This window comes from Bos javanicus, chromosome 4 (genome assembly GCF_032452875.1).
Source record: "Bos javanicus breed banteng chromosome 4, ARS-OSU_banteng_1.0, whole genome shotgun sequence".
Lineage (NCBI taxonomy): Eukaryota > Metazoa > Chordata > Mammalia > Artiodactyla > Bovidae > Bos > Bos javanicus.
The window spans coordinates 92711308-92728715 of NC_083871.1; the positions used below are offsets into that span (position 1 = coordinate 92711308).

General features: G+C 45.0%; 1 protein-coding gene across 1 annotated transcript in view; it reads left to right on the top strand.

Annotated features, from left to right (window-relative positions):
• Positions 1-17408, top strand: part of SND1 (staphylococcal nuclease and tudor domain containing 1) — a 421336-nt gene that overhangs the window by 260322 nt on the left and 143606 nt on the right. The window contains exon 15 of the mRNA XM_061414616.1: positions 4899-5040. Within this exon, the coding sequence (XP_061270600.1) occupies positions 4899-5040 (142 nt within the window). The remainder of the gene's footprint in view (positions 1-4898; positions 5041-17408) is intronic.

Genomic DNA, 17408 nt, shown 5'->3' on the forward strand with positions numbered 1-17408 from the left:
GGTTAGTTGGACCCAAACAGCTTTGTGCTCCTGAGTCCTTTAGCCTCAGGTCACCCTTGCAGAGACAGGGTCAACTCTTTTAGAGGGGGACCCTCCTGGTTTGCTGGAGTGGGCAGCTCAGGACGCGGTTGTACCTGCAGGAGACTTCATCATGTTTGAGTTCAGTTTCCCAAGTCTTGTGGAGTTGAATACCCCCATGGTACCATTATAAGCTCTGCATGTATTTGTTTTTAGTTCTTTTTCCTATGATGTTAATCAAAGAGTGGTTGTGATGATGAGAACTAATTAGTGAGTTTCATTATTAACAGTTCCCATCTGAGACTTGCACATGATAATCCTGAGTGGTTAACTGTTAACTAATGGGTTTACTTATTCCCATTTCCCTGTACTGTTTTGTGTGCTGTGATGTCTGCCTCTCACCAGTCCCGACTATGTTATGCCTTGTTCAGTCGTTCAGTCACGTCCGACGCTTTGTGACCCCATGGACTGTAGCCCACCAGACTTCTCTGTCCATGGAATCCTCCAGGCAAGAATACTGGAGTCCTTCTCTAGGGGATCTTCCTACCCCGGGTATCAAACTTGTGTCTCCTGCATTGGCAGACGGATTCTTTACCACTGAGCCACCAGGGAGGCCCATGTTAAGGCCTTCTCTGTGGCTATTTTCAGTGGAAAAATCATAGATTTCACTTTGCTGGCAACCAGTGTAAACTGACAACCAAAATCCTTGTTCCAGAATTTAGAGAGATTGATTTGTATTTAGTTCTGTTCTTTGAAGATACTGGGGACCTACCTGTGTGAGTAGTGTTCTTGTGGCTCTCTGCCCTGTGACTGCCACATAAGGGTTCTCCTTTACTTGTCTCTTCCCCACCCCATCCCCCTCCACAACTTACCCGCTCTCCCAAACTTGGTAATTCATTATACTCAATTATTTCAAACATGTGTTTGCTTACACAGCAAAGTACTTTGTTAGAGGTAAGTTACAGTCTCACTGATGAAGGGGATCTTTTATAGGCATTGACACATGTACCCACGTTTACAAGAGGTTTATACTGACCATCGGAAGTCAGGGCAGAGTAGGAGTGTGTGCTTAAGGTTTGTTTATAACCTTTCCCACTCCCTGAGGATCATCCTGCCTTTCTTCAGGTCCTTCAAAACCTCATTCCTGTAAATTTGAGGTATAGATATTAACATCCTTTGAAATGAAGTCACCCCAGGCACATTTGTTGCATCATTACTTTCTCAATTTCAAGGTGCATTGAAGAAGCAGAAACATTCCTTAAAGAGATGCCATCCACAATAGCAGGTTAAATGTAGCTAATGCAACCTTAAATTAGCTTTTCTAGGAGGACAGAAAAATACTTAATGTTTGGTTTGTTTTGAAGCACAGGTAATGTGAAAACTACCAGTGCAACAAAGAAGACTTATCTGGTCAGAACTACAGTTGCTTCTTGATTATTTACACTGGTGGAGGGGAATATTAGTACAGAAAACTATAGCTAATATAGCCACATGCATTCTCAAAGCCTTGAGACTGTGTAACTCAACTGTGAGAGCTGCGGCGAATAGATTCCCAGACCTCATGTAAACCAGCCTGAGAATGGTTTACTCCACAGAAAACTTGAGGATGAGGGTCTTTGTAACAGTATTCCTAAACAGAAATATTTGATATTTAATAGTCTTACCTGTGCCTTAAGTCTCCATGTTGTTATTTCTTTAAATTTGAGGCCATTAATCTTTATTTTTTAAAATATGTTTGGAGTTATAAGGAAATCTGTCATTTCACCAGGTCTTAGAAGGTCCTGCTTTGAATAATTGGAAGAGAATTTTAAATGTCATGTTAATGACGTCCTTTCAACTTTATCACTTGGCTGCCCTTGAAATCCACCTGCCATCTTCAACTCTTCATTAGGGCTTAAACTGGGCTCTAATCATGTTTTCTCTTATTTACCTACTGCTGAAACCTTTAGAAATGAGTATTGGAGCCTAGCACATTGCTGTACTTTCACAGGCTCTTAGGAAGGCAATCGTTTAGCCGTAACCTTTAGTCCATTTTCTAGTAAGATAAGCAAAAATCCTAAAATTTAAAAAAAAGGGAAAAATTCCATAGCTAAATTCACAGAGAATGACTTATAACTATATCACTTGAGGGAACTTGTCAGCCCATCTTTCCAGTCTTTTCACTTGAGCCACAGAAACAAATGCTAAAGGTTTCGAGAATTTTTGTATTGAAAAGGAACTTGCCAAGCAAAGGAAGAGCTTGAGATGACTAGGAAAGACAGATACCATTGTCTGCCTGTGACGTGAGTTTCAAAAAAGCTGATGACATCTTTTGGTGATTGCATTCAATTTAATTCACTTTATTAGAATTTTTTATTTCAAAAACTCTACCACCTTGGGCAAGATTTCCATCTTTTCCTTTAATAGATGGTCCATGGGCGTATCACCTGCTCAAGAGGATGAAGAGATTTGCATTTTGTCTCACGGTTTTGCCTCTGGGAAGAGACATGGCCAATTCTCATGGGTTTTTAAAATTTGCTTTCATGGCTTCAGTTGTCACAATTGGCTTTTGCTTCTCATTGTCATAATCGATGGCATGTCACATTCCCTTTGCTCTCTTCCCATGTATTTCTGGAATAGGATTAAATTGTAGGTTGAGACTTAGGAGGAGTGAGGAACATCCATTGTTTTATTTTTATCGGTCCATCTGTCTGTATCTGTCTTACATGGCTAACAATAGGGCCCCTTCATTTCTCCCTGATGCTCTGTCTCAGTAAGTATCCCCAATAAACTAGGTAATCATTAGCAAGATAGGAGTTTGCTGCCACTTTCTTTTTCAGTATTAACATTAGAGGTGTACGTGTGTGTGCGATTTTATTCCCATAAGCATCTTTTTCTCAGATAAATACATCTTAGAGACGGTGATGAGCAAATGTCTATTTTTGAAAAATATAGATTACTGTGGTCTCGAGAGAAAGGCCTTCTCTTCAGAGACCTTAAGTTGCCTCATGATTTGTGATAATCAATTTAATAATTGTTGTTGACTTATTGGCTCAGCCCAGAAGTAACGTTGCAGATTTAGACTAGCATGCACAAGGGTTTTAATCAGGTGGTACCTTCCTTCCCGTGGAGCATTTGTCTTGCTTGACTGTTCTGGACCTCAGCCAAGCGCCAGAAAAGCATCTTCCCACTGTATATGGATGGAAGAGTGTGTGTTAAGTGTTCATTGGGGAAGTTCCCAACCCACTAAAGCTCATTGTTACCTTACCTTTTTACCAATACGCCCTTAGAAAAACACTGAGAATAGATGACTGTCTCTCCTTTTCTCCAAGAATCTGTTTAAAGAGAAGGATGACTCTCATTACTATAAATATTGCTTTCATCCCAGCCTACCTCACGGCTTCTGAATGAGAGGAGCCCCTTTGGCTGCTGTGAAGACTCTCAAATACTTGATGGCTTGTTAAATTTTCATTATCTAATGTGCATTAATTTAGGTACAATAGCTCTGTTGCTAGGAGCAGAGTTAGGAAGGAAGAGCTTGGCGAGTGCAGACGGCTTCTGTCTTCCGAGTTGGGCAAGTGTGCAAAACTCGCTGTCCTCCGAGGGAGCTTGGGGCTCTGCCGGCCGCGCTGCAAACCTCTGAAATTCATCCAGTGACTATTCCCCCAGCAATGCCACATGATACCTGATGCTTGCTTACTCTGTCATCTGTTTAATTAGCTGGAGAAACTGAAAGGATTTGATGGCTCTCAGCTCGTCTGAAGCTGAGAGCTCTGAGGTTCAGAAGGTCCATGAGTTGGTACTCTTGAGGGTAGATGCTTATACTTTGGGTTGATGCATGGGAAAAGTTTTTTTTAAACCCCTATAAAGTTTCACATGCTTTTATCATTTCTGTAATTATTGGTGCTGACATGATGTGGTGTCTTCTGGTCCCCGCAGATCACATCCTGCTGTTGCAGGTTTCCTGGGCTGGGAACAGGAGCCCCATGCCCCAGTCCCTCCTCATCCCTGGAAAGACAGAGAGCAGGGCTTGAAGTATGGGATCCTCCCCACTGACCCCACAAAGGCTGCGCTCTCCTCCTTGTTAGGAAAATACAGCCTATTAAAGACTGACGATGAGCTGTTTTGGGTTTCCTAGAAAAGGGATTTAGGGGCTGTGTCAGGAACCTGGGTGTTATGGTTTTTTTTAATTGAAAATTAAAGGTTAGAAGGTTAAACTTTGAAGATGGTAGGTGTTGGTCTTTTCCTTTAATTTTCTGTAGGAGGAAGAAGAGCTCTTTTTCCTCTCCTGGAAGAGTGAAATTCTCATTTCAAGCCACCATCCTAATTTCTTAAAAATTATTTATTTATTTTTGGCTACACTGGGTCTTTGTTGCTGCGAGAGGACTCTGTGTCGTTGCAGTGAGCGTGGGCTGCTCTTCATGGAATGTGCGGGCTTCTCATTGTGGCGGCTTCTCTAATTGCAGAGCACAGGCTCCAGGTACATGGGCTTCAGTAGTTGCAGCACTTAGGCTCAGTAGTTGTGGCTCTTGAGCTTAGTTACTCTGCAGCACGCGGAATCTCCCTGGACCAGGGATGGAACTCCTGTCCCCTGCATTGTCAGGCAGATTCTTATCCACTGCACCACCAGGGAAGTCTTTTATATCCACTGAATGCTTTAGTAATTGAACAGAGGAGAGAAGAGAGCCATTGAGAATGCTCTAGAAGCTTTTGATTAACTCTGTTTCTCCTGTGAATGTCACATGGGTTTCTTGTTTTTGTCATGGTTTCAGAAATGTCTTATTCTAAGGTTATTTGCCCAGCTTCCTGTGGTGTGCCAGACTTTTTGCCCCAGACCAGAGAGAAAGAAACATTTACCTTGATTCCATTATTCTTCTGATGGTTCTTCTTTTCTCCCCCAGGACACCCAAAAAGCAAAGCAGTTTCTGCCCTTCCTTCAGCGGGCAGGTCGTTCTGAAGCTGTGGTGGAGTATGTGTTCAGTGGTTCTCGTCTCAAGCTGTATTTGCCAAAGGAAACTTGCCTTATCACCTTCTTGCTTGCGGGTAAGTCTCCTGTGTTATGTGGTGTTCTGAAAATTCTTCTTGGAACTCAGAAGTCATCCCTGGAGGTCACATGCCCTCCTTCCCACTGGGTTTTCCACAGGACTTGGAGCCCATGTGGGTGCTTTAGTCTCTGATGGAGACATGAACACAGAGCTCCTAGTTTGATCCTGCTGTTACTGCAGACCCAGCACTGGTTCCATCCTGCTTCTCATTCCTGCCAACCGCAGGACGTGGGCACGTAGGACAGCGTATGAGACACATATGTACTCATATCCCGAGTGAAGGGAATTCCAGACCTAAGACAGTGTTCATCATGGAGTGAGTGTTCATGGCTAATGTCTGCCATTTGGGCTAGACCGCCCTGCTGTGTTTGTGAACCATTTTTAAAGTCTTTATTGAATACGTTACAATATAAGTTCCATTTTACGTTTTGTTGTTTTGTTTGTTTGGCCAGGAGGCACAATGTGGGATCTTAGCTCTCTGACCGGGGATCGAACCTGCAGCCCCTGCTTTGGAAGGCGGTCTTAACCACTGGACTGTCAGGACTGTCCCAAGCCTTCCTCCTTTTCTTTGCTGACCAAATGTCCATCTTTCTTTCCCTGTCTTTTCTAATAATACTTCACAAGCCAGCAAGTCTATGTGTGAACCATGCTCTATGAGTAGTTCACATGTATGCATTCAAGGAGCAGATGGCTTCATTATTTCCCTGCTGGCAGACAAGAAAATTATTTCCATCAGTACTTTGCAGAGGCTGTGGTCTTTGAGGGAGAGGGTCACCCCACAGCTGTGCACACAAACTTTTGCTCACTCCCAAAGGACATTCCCGTTGTGTTTACCTGCTGCATGCTGCCTTCTCTAGGGCTGTCCTGTTGCCTCAGCCCTACTTCTGTTGAATTCCTGAGTAGAATTTGCCATTCTCTGCCACATTGCCTCAGCCTCCCTTTTATTGAAGGCACTGATAGTGTCTTCCCCAATAAGGGTCTCCTACAGACCCCAGCTAAATGGATCATTAGGTGTGATCAGTGACTCCCTGAGCATGTGGCCATGAAACACACGGTTGCTGCTTGGCCCTCATGGCTCCTTGAGTCTCCTGCAAGTCTCCTCTTACTGATCACCTCTTGCCTCTACAGGCCTTCTGAAGGGGCCAGTGGATGTATGATACACAGCTCAGGGCAGCTCTAGAAAAGGAAGGCTGTAACAAAGCCACGCCCCCCTGGAGGCCTGTGCTTTCGTTGTCTGCACATGTGTGCTGTAAGTGAACGGAGGGGCAGGATGCCTATTAAGGTTCTCGTAGTGGAGGAGTTTCTTAGCAGTGAATCCTTGTTGTTACAGGGTTTGAGATATAATATTCAACTCATTCTTTGCTCACTGCCTGCAAAACAAAAGCATCCTTTTGGCAGCGTTGAGCTTGATCCCAGAGGTGTGAAAGAGAAACAGCATTATTCTTTCCCGGAAACTTGGCCACAGATCTATAGGGGAAATAAAACATTGAGGTTCTGGCTTCCCAACCTAAAACCACCTGAATGGAGCCGGCCCAGGGCTTTAGACCTGTCTTGGCTGGAGTATTCCTGCAGAACCTTCTGGTCATACCTTGCTGAGACACAGGCAGCCTAATCACTTGCCTTGGCGTCCGCCAGTTCTCCTGTGTACTTGGCATTCTTCTAAGCCTTAGCAATTCAAAAGGCATTGCTTGAGTTACCTTACATAGTGAAAGATAGATTACAGAAGCTAATACCTGATAAAAATATGAGCTTTTACATTTTTCTCCTGCCATCCTCTATGCAGTTGTGTTATGCATCTTCTGATTTGTTTAGAATCCTGGCAGGGATACAGAACATAGGAGAGTCATGAGAGAGAGAGGAGGCAGGGAGGCCTCGGTTTGAACAGGAGGCTCTGCTGTTGTATGAGCAGGAGACTTCAGCGAATTTTGTTGTTGTTGTTTTTCTTACTCTCTTCAAGCCTTGGTTTACACATTGGCTAACTGGAGAGCATTTCTTACCTTTTAGGATTTTTGTGAGGATTTAATGAGATGTATAAACGTTCAGAGCAGGCTGCCATAAAGTAGATCATCAATAAGTGTTTCCTTCCTGCCCGCCTCACAGACTTAGTGAATTCATAACCAGAGCTTTTCTTAACTCTGTGTGGAATGGCACAGTTGTGCACCGTGTGTTTCTAAGAGACTCTGACCACCACGTTAATTCAAATAAATCAAGACAAGGAGCTGCCCCAGCTGCCTCCTGACTTAGCAGAATGCTCACTGAAAGAAGAGCTACTGGCTTTCCTCTTTGAGTTTGGAGCAAGGAACTCTGCATTCTGGTAAGACACAGGCCTAGGTCTTGAGATGCTCTAGAGGAAAGACAGGCACGTGAACAAGCTGTAGTGTTTGGTGGTAGGCAAGAAAATAGAATTATTTATAAGACACAGAAGTAGCTAGCACAGAGGAGGGAATCGTTGGTTGGGTGGAGGTCAGGGATTGTGTATCTGGGCTGTGTTGGAAAGGAGATATGAGTCTGCAATGTTGTAAGGACAGGACAAGAGGGGAGGAGAAGGAATATTCTAGGTAGAGGTACCACAGGTACAAAGATATAGAGGTACAGTATATTCTGATGTGTCCAGGGAACCATGAATCCTTTGGTAGAATGTAGAGTGAAGAGTGGGCTGAGGCTGGAAATACAGAAGGAAGCTAGTCTTCCACGGAACATGCTGTGGACCCTCAGAGTTGTTTAAGGTATTAGGGGCATGACATGTTTTTCTTGGTAGATAAGTTAGAATACATGAGGCTGGAGGTTGGGAGAGTGGTTAAGAAGCAAGAGGGACAGAGGCCAAAAAGCTGGTGAAAGAGGAGAGGAAAGGTTAGAAGAGTTTTTAAGAGGAAGACTTCCTCATTCAGGGAATGACTTGGGTTTTGGGGTCAAGGATGGAGGGTGACATTGAATACAGAAGAGAAAGTAAAGCGGCCCAGGGCTTGAGTTATTGGGCAGAGTTTGATGTCCACCAGCACGGGCAACACTAAGAATAGGTTCTTGCAGCAGATAGTCGGTGTCCGGAGGATTAGATGGAGAACCCTGAGAGAGTAGTCTTCTGGAAGCCAAGTGTTGGGTTCTACCTTAAAAGATCGAGTAGGTAAAAACTGTGGAATTATTTTATACTACTGATCGATTACTAAGTCACAGAGTTTCTTTTTTTTAATCAGGGTTGATTCAGCTAACAGATTACAGACAATTGGGGAGTAAACGTGGGTAAGAAGAAACAGAGTTTAAAATAGACAGCTCTTCATAACAGTCTGACAGAATGGAAAAAGCAGTGCAGAAAATTGAGTGCTAAAGGGTCATTCTAAGGATGTCAGCATCTTGAGTACCTTTATAAAAACTGTAATTGTTAGGATCGGAACAGAACATGACATGAATACTTAGAAAAGCTATTCAGTATACCTATTGTCTTCATAGTGCCAATTATAGAATGGAAAACTCAACGAAGTGTTCTTGGCTAGCAAGCACATAAAAAAGATGAAGTGAGAGGATACCAGGATCTTGAGAAGCACTGGTCTGAATTCTCAGGAGCAGGAACTCAGAGGGGATGCAAGTCAGTCATCCACCGGGCAGTGACCTAGTGGAAACAGAATGAGTGAGATGGAGAACATGGCTGGAGATCCTGGAGAGAAGGGCTCCTCGGTTGTCTGAAACCAGCCCCAAAGCTGAATGTGAGTGTAAACAGACATGACACTCACACCTTCCAGCTGCTCACCTGGACAGTGGTCCGTGTGACACAACTTGGTGGCTCTCCGTGGAACACTCCCTGCACCCGGTAAAAATGATGTTATTGTTGTGATTCTCAAGGGGAAAGTCGAGAGAGCTGTTCAGCAGTCCTGTATGTGCTGGTCTCATCACTCCCAGCCTCTTGGAGAGCCCTCTGGACTTTGAGGTGGGGTGGACACTTCCATTTTCATGTGGCCTTTTTTGGGCAGACGGCCCCACAGCTTGATAGGGAGTGGCGTTTGGCCCGAGCCAGCTGGCCGGTCACGGTTCCTGCACCCCTGTGGAATGATTGCCTGGTCAGATGGGGTAGCAGGTGGGGCTAGGCAGAGTCAGCTGTAGCTGACAGGTCAGCGCCTCCTCAGAGCGTTTACCCTTCAGTCCTCCCAGCACCTGGCTCAGGTGTGGCCACGGAGCAGGTGACCTTACCCCCTCAGAACTGAGAGTGCTCAAAGTCCCCCGCCTACTGCGGAGGCCGCCGCCTAGGAGCATTTACTTCATTCTTCGAGGCAATCACGGCAGTCTTTGTCCTGTGTTAACAAGGCCAACATTCTGTGGGCATTAAAAGCGTCCTTCCTTCTCATCTGGCAGCATTTAGTGAGCTCCATACACTATCTTATGGCTTCCCTGATAGCTCAGTTGGTAAATAATCCGCTTGCAATGCAGGAGACCCCGGTTTGATTCCTGAGTAGGGAAGATCCGCTGGAGAAGGGATAGGCTACCCACTCCAGTATTCTTGGGCTTCCCTGGTGGTTCAGCTGGTAAAGAATCCGCCTGCAATGCAGGAGGCCTGGGTTCAATCCCTGGGATGGGCAGATCCCCTGAAGAAGGGAAAAGCTACCCCCTCCAGTATTCTGGCCTAGAGAATTCCATGGACTGTATAGTCCATGGAGTCTCAAAGAGTCAGACACGACTGAGCGACTTTCACTTCACTTCACTTCACTTCATACACTGTCTTCTCTTAGAACAAAAGCAGTCTAGTGGTAGTGAATTAGTCACTCAGTCGTGTCCAGCTCTTGCAGCCCCATGACTGTAGCGCACCAGGCTCCTCTGTTCATGGGATTTCCCAGGTAAGAATACTGGAGCAGGTTGCCATTTCCTTCTCCAGATCTTCCCAACCCAGGGATTGAGCCCAGGTCTCCTACACTGCAGGCAGATTCTTTATCCACTGAGCCACCAAGGAAACAAGTTTACCTTGTCTTTATTTTTAGTTCATTTTCACTTGTCCTGCGTGTCACCTTTACTTAGTACCTTGTGTAAAGGGACACTGAGGCACATATTTGCAGATTGCCTGGCCCATGATTCTCATTTTTATTTCAGAGCACCAGTGGGCTCTGGAGTGTCTTATTGCTGTGACCTTTGTATGACGGTGCCTTATTTTGCATTACTTTCTTAGCTCTGGGCTGTCTGGGTCATGCTGAGGGCACAATTCAGGAAGTTGTCCTGTTGGCTAAGCATAGCGGGTATCAAACTGTCATTAAATCAAATGCCTGAATGAGAAGAGAGTAATAATTTGAAATTTCAGTACAAAGTATTGTAAGGAGTCTTAATATCATCAGATAGTTGGACTCTTGTAACTCAGCAGTCCCCAGCCTTTTGGGCATCAGGGACCAGATTTTTGGAAGATTATTTTTCCATGGAAAGAGGGGAGGGAAGGTGGTTTCAACATGATTAAGGCATATTACATTTATTGTGCATTTTCTTCCTATTCTTACTACATCAGCTCCACCTCAGATCATGAGGCATTAGATCTCGGAGGTTGGGGACCCCTATATTTAACTTTACATTTCCTCGGTCTTAATGGTAGGGCAGCAACATGTCCAGGTTTGGCTGTGTGGTGGGCAGTGGATGTAGGTCACCTCATGTGGAACTCACAGTACCAACCATCTAGAATGCGGCAAGCCACCTGGCAGGGTGTTCCCACGTGGATCACAGCAGGCGGCTTATAATTAACCAGTTACCTAGTCATATGAAACAAGACTAGAAAACGAGGCTTTTCTTTGCCTGCCCTTTGGCATTTTTCAATTTTTTATTTTCTCTTTGATTACAAATGTCCTCTTGAAACTGCCTCTCTTGTCATAAGGCAAGCAAGAGAGCTTCTAGAAGTCTGGGGTTTGATAAGTGATGGTATGTATGTCCCCGATGAGCTAAAGGGTTGGCTGTGTGTCCTTCCACCTTGAATGCCTTTGAACAAAGTACCACATTTCCTTCTCTCTGTAACGTCTCTTCTCCAGTCAATCCTAATAGGGATATCAACTGCCTGTTTCAGCAGAGCCAGAACTTTAATGAGAGAGGAGAGGGAAGGTGAACAGGAATATCATCCTCATCTCCTGGCCCCAGGAATGGTGGATCCCCATTGATTACCAGTGCCTAACCAAATTACACAATTAACGCCAGTGTATGTTTAAGTGAGAAATCCCGTTCTGCTATCACAGAGGTGCTAATGAATCAGGCTGTTATTGTAGTTGTGTTTGCTAGCCTTCTATCCTTAATTAAGCAATTACAGGGTCTGCTAATACTTATGAATTCTTTTCAGATACTTTAATTGAATTGCAACTTAATGGATATTTGTAAAGTGGGGTAGTCTTTCTCTTGGGACTTGCCCATTTGGTTCTGTCTCCTCCGCCTACTTGTTTCCAGTTGGGTCCCATTACAGGAAATGGGCAGCTGGGCATGAGACTTTTCTAGGGCTGTTCTAGTTCTTCACTTTTGAAGATATTATTGTGAATTATATGAATTATGTTGGTATCAGAAGGTCCTCAAGGGTCACTTGTAGGAATTAGCACAATAAATAGGTTTGGGGAGACTTTCTTAATGAGGCCAAGATTTTTATCACAAGTCCACTAAAAGAAAGGCATTCTCTGATAGGTTGTGGCTAATGCTTAAGTTAATCAGATAATTTCTGCCTTCTTGAATGCCTTGTAGTCTAATAGTTGAGAAAGCCATGTGAAAAACTGCAACAGAGAACAACACAATAGAGTTGTGAAGAGTATAGGTGGCATGAGAGTGCAGAGGAAAGAACAGTTAATTGAGGAATGGGAAAGACTTCCCAAGGGAGATGGTATTTGAGTGTCCAAGAGGATCTGGAACTTTTTTTTTTTTTTTAACCTTTTTGGCCAGCTGTGTTCGATTCATTTAGGCAAAACAACTTTGCCTATATTCGTTCTCAGGAAGAGTCACCTAAAGAAATGAATGGATTCATCCATCATTTTTCCCTCTGCTTTTGTCTGGGTATATAAATCTCCTTCTCGGTCTTAGAGCGTTCAGAGCTCTGCCCTCAGCTCCCCATCTATGCATCAAGCCATTACCCATGATCACGTGGATGGAAGTGCAAGCCTACGATTACCGCCTGATTATCTTCCATCTTTAGATTGTGAATCATCCCCAGAATGAGCCTCCTCATGCTTGTGGGTCACTCAGTCACATGGCTATTTAATAATTTTTTTATGTCTACTGGGCACTTTGCTAGGAATATTGAAACGTGTAAGATAAGGTTCCAGCCTTCAAGCAAAGTATTTGTATCTACCAAGGTACAAGATGCATATACAGGAAGAGAAATGTATTTGTAAGAAGTATAAGGGTAGAAGAGACAACCCATACCCTTTTATAAAATTATTGTTCTTCTGTGATCAGAAAGATTCAGTTCAGTTCAGTCACTCAGTCGTGTCCGACTCTTTTCGACCCCATGAATGGCAGCACGCCAAGCTTCCCTGTCCATCACCAGCTCCTGGAGTTCACTAAAACTCATGTCCGTTGAGTCGGTGATGCCATCCAACCATCTCATCCTCTGTCGTCCCCTTGTCCTCCTGCCCCCAACCCCTCCCAGCATCAGGGTCTTTTCCAATGAGTCAACACTTCGCATGAGATGGCCAAAGTACTGGAGCTTCAGCTTTAGCATCAGTCCTTCCAGTGAACACCCAGGACTGATCTCCTTTAGGATGGACTAGTTGGATCTCCTTGCAGTCCAAGGGACTCTCAAGAGTCTTCTCCAACACCACAGTTCAAAAGCATCAATTTTTCGGCGCTCAGCTTTCTTCACAGTCCAACTCTCACACCCATACACGACCACTGGAAAAACCACAGCCTTGACTAGACGGACCTTTGTTGGCAAAGTAATGTCTGCTTTTCAATATGCTATCTAGGTTGGTCATAACTTTCATTCCAAGGAGTAAGCGTCTTTTAATTTCATGGCTGCAGTCACCGTCTGCAGTGATTTTGGAGTCCTCCAAAAAATAAAGTCAGCCACTGTTTCCACTGTTTCCCCATCTATTTCCCATGAAGTGATGGGACCAGATGCCATGATCTTCATTTTCTGAATGTTGAGCTTTAAGCCAACTTTTTCACTCTCCTCTTTCACTTTCATCAAGAGGCTTTTTAGTTCCTCTTCACTTTCTGTCATACAGGTGGTGTCATCTGCATATCTGAGGTTATTGATATTTCTCCTGGCAATCTTGATTCCAGCCTGTGCTTCTTCCAGCCCAGCATTTCTCATGACGTACTCTGCATCATAAGCAATATACAGCCTTGACGTACTCCTTTTCCTATTTGGAACCAGTCAGTTGTTCCATGTCTAGTTCTAACTGTTGCTTCCTGACCTGCATACAGATTTCTCAACAGGCAGGTCAGGTGGTCTAGTATTCCCATCTCTTTGAGAATTGTCCACAGTTAAGACAGTCCTAATTCATAGCCCAGAAATACGGGATCCAGGAAGGCAGCAAGCTGAGAGCTGGCTCAGCCATGTCAGTGTGGGCATGGAGTCCGATGTTCCATCTGAGGACCACGATTTTAGGGTGGTCATCAGCAAACTGAAAAGAGTCAGAAGAGAGTGACCTGGGAAATAATATCTTGGGAGGCCCCTACCTGAGAACTGGTAGAGGCATCAGAGGAGACATTCGGGACACAGTAGAGTGGTCTCTGGGTCAAAAAGGCAAGGATTCAATTTTTTTCAGTAATCATTTCAATTTTTTTTTTTTTTAACTGAGACATAGTAATAAATAAGGGGGCTTCCCCAGGTGGCACAGTGGTAAAGAATCTGCCTGCCAATGCAGGATATGCAAGAGACACGGGTTTGATCCTTTAGTGGGAAATATCCCCTGAAGGAGGGCATGGCAACCCACTCCAGTATTCTTGCCTGGAGGATTCCCTGGACAGAGGAGCCTGGTGGGCTACAATCCGTGGGGTCTCAGAGACAGGCACAACTGAGCACACAGCACAGTAATAAATAAAGACATCAATAAAAGTAACATTTGTTCGGCATGGTTTCATGGTAGCCACAGACCTTGGAGCTAGAACACGTAAAGATGCATTCTTGCTCTCCTGCTTCCTAGTTAATTATTTCCATGAGACCAGCCTGCTTGTCTTGGTGTGATGCTGGGACCCAGAGGTTTGGGGAGCAGCAGGGCACGTGTGGCAGCTCCCAGCCAGTCAGGCCAGAGACTCCAGCAGCTGAGGGAGAGAGGGTCCTGGGGTGGCCCTGCCTTCCATTTAGGATGTTCCACCCACGCCATCAGTTGGGTTTCCTATGCCAAGGAAAGAAAGATGCAGATTTTTATCTGTTTATCCTGGGTAAGCCCATTGATTGTTTTTGGGTGGGTAGGTCAAAGGTAAGTGAAAAGAACCCTTACTTCCTCAGTAACCCTTAATTCTGGCTTTTAATGTCACCTTTTCCTCTTGCTGCCTTGGGGTCTCAGTGTCTATGAGACAGGGGGAGAATGTCCTGCAGAGGTATCAGGCTATCCCTGCAGAGCTAATGAGAGCCAGTAGAATGGAACAAAAGGGTCAGACCTGTGAGTTTTCTCCCAAGGGTTCCTTTTCCATTCCTTCTCCTTGCCTCCTACTGGAAGGTTCTTTCTGAATCTGTTAAAGCTTGTTTCAGCTGCCTTCCACCTGGTGGGCACGGGGGGAGGGAATGGGAAGCTCACAGAACTCTGGTGGCTGTTCTTTGCTGGAGTCTGTCCAACACCAGCTCCTGTCTCTGGTTGTGCCCAGATGCCTTCGTTCTAATCCCGTATTTGTGGTGTCCCCAGAAAAATAAATCTCAGTGTGAATATTTCACGGCCATCTTCCTAGCCTGTTGGCGTTTTCCACCAGCCCTATAGTAGTGATGGTGGCCAGCAGCAGTGCCCAGGACTGGGCTGCCCACCACTCTCCCCGCCCTGAGAGGGAGCGTTCTCTATTTGGCCAGCCTAAGAGTAGGAAATGACAGGACCTTGGATGCAGGAGAGGGAGTGTAAATGGTGTGGTAATTTGAAATTAAAGGGAAATGCTTAGAAATCTGGTAATGGGCAGCCCTGGGGTGAACAGTTCTCACTGTGCCTGTAAGACTTAATCTTGGTTGCTATGGGAACCACCTCTCACATCCCCCTTTCAAACGGAGATATGACTGGATTTTTAAAAAGCAGAAAAAGTTCTTCATCATGGAAAAGTGTCTTTGCCCCCAAGCCCCAGGTCTCTGCACACCTTGGGTTCCTTCCAGAAAGTTCTCCTGAGGCTTCCCCACACTAATGGGCTAGATTCGCCAGAGCCCATGCCTGGCCCTTTATGTAAATAGCGCTGACCGGGGCATTAGAACATGTGGTGTCCAGTGTGGGCAGCCAGCCCATGCACACTCTCCTGGTGCCCCTGGAGGGGTGCTATGGGTTTCCACTTGAGGGACGGGGTAGGACCACTGGCCCCATCATAAGGGGCTGGAAGGAAGCCAGGGAGCTGTGCCTGCTCTCAGTGCCAGGGGGTCGGTCCCAGAACCTGGGGTAGGGCTGCCAGGCTCAGACCTTGTAGGAGCAAGAACAATCCACAGAAGTTCCTTTCATATCCAGAAGACATCTGAGACTCAACTGCATTCTCAGTTGTGGTTTTTCATCATTAGCACTTTTCCCCATTTATTTAAACTGCCCACTTAATCCAGGCCTGGTAAGTTTTCAGGTTCTTTTAAACCATCCTTTGCCTATGATAAAAATGCATGAGATCTACATCTGTCTTCAGTGACCTTTGGTTTCTAGACCTACAGCTCCCTGCAAAGTTGACTTCTGGGCTTCTAAGTGGGCTTTGTGGAAACTTTCTAAGTTTTTCAGATTGCCTGTAGTTTTTCCTTATACTCATGCTTTACAGTAGCAGTCCTGAATAAACCCTAGTAACTCCCGTGCTTACCTTCACTGTATCACTGTATGTAGGAAGACGTTTAAATGGACTGGCTCGTCTCCGACGGGTAGAGAAGTTCCCATTTCGGTGCCCTGGTGTGCCTCCTTTTCCTGAGCTTGTACATCTGCTAGTGATTTTTCTAGGGTTAATTTGGGTGTTTTTATTTTTAAATTGGAACATGGTGTCTGTCTCTTCTCTGTGTGTGTTTTGGATGCGGCCCCTGTGCTAGGCATGCGGTTATTAACTCCACTGATACACCAGTTCGCTCATTAGCATTTGCATTTTAAATTACAAGCTAGAGCAGACGACATTTATGCTATATTTGTACCTCTGCCTTCTTCATGAATGATGTCGTATGTGCAGAGACTGCAGAAATAACTCCTCTGGGGCCCTGAAGTATTTTAGTCTCTTCTTCAACAAACTATTTCTTCTTTACTCTTGATTCGCATTGTTTGATAGCGAATTGTTAAGTTCTTTTCCGAGTTTAGCCTTATTTGTGAGTGCTGCTGATTACGATGTGCTGATGATAGCCTCACCCTTCATATCAAAATAAGCCTGCTCTATGGAGTGGCCTCTTTCCTCTCATGTAATGGTCCTGGAGAGCAGTCTGCTTTGACTAGAGAGGAGGGAGTTTCTTCCCCACAGTTGGGTGGGTGGGGAGACGTGGTAACAGATATTTGTTCTCGCTCGTATTCAGGCTCACACCCCTCTTTTCTATCATTGATTAGTCAGAGGTTATTTTTTTAACACCTGTTACTGCTTGGTGCTGCAAGGAAAAAGAGAGTAGGGTGAGAATACATGCCTTCAAGGAGCTTCTTTTTGCCAAGAAACATTGATATTGCACCACAGAGCAGCATGTACTTAGATGCCAGGAGTTATGTTCTCTTCAGGGAACGGTTTCTCTTAGCAGATGGAAACGTTAGCACCTAGATCACAAGATCTGAGTCAGAAGTTCCCAGATGTGGATCGGGGACCTGGGAGGGGAGCGTCCGAGGCCCAGCTCTGCACCAGCCAAGCGTTAGCTGGTTTCTGACAGCAGACTGCGAGCAGGAAGCAAAGCACTGATAGACAGCTATGCACTCACATCATCCTGATTCCCCTTTGTGATGACGAGTTTCAGTTCTCTGAAGGTCTGTCACGGGGACCCTTCCTCTTGGTGAGCTCTGCTTTTGAAACACATCATGAAAAATCCAGGGAAGTTGCACTGGAAATAGTAAGTGTGCATTCTAGGTAATACATACAGAGGTAGGCAATGGTTCTTTAGCAATTTTATCTTTCCCATCAACTCTTCTATCAAAAGAAGTTTAAAAAGATTGGAAGGTTGATGGGCATGACAGTTGAAGAACTATTACCTCCCGCTGCATTTCTTTAACCCCATGAGGATGGTTTATGTTCTGTGTTTGGCATACTGTTACAATGTCCTTTAGTGGCTGCCCTGGGCTCTGGGCTCCAAACATGGCCCTTTGAGCCTGAGTGGTT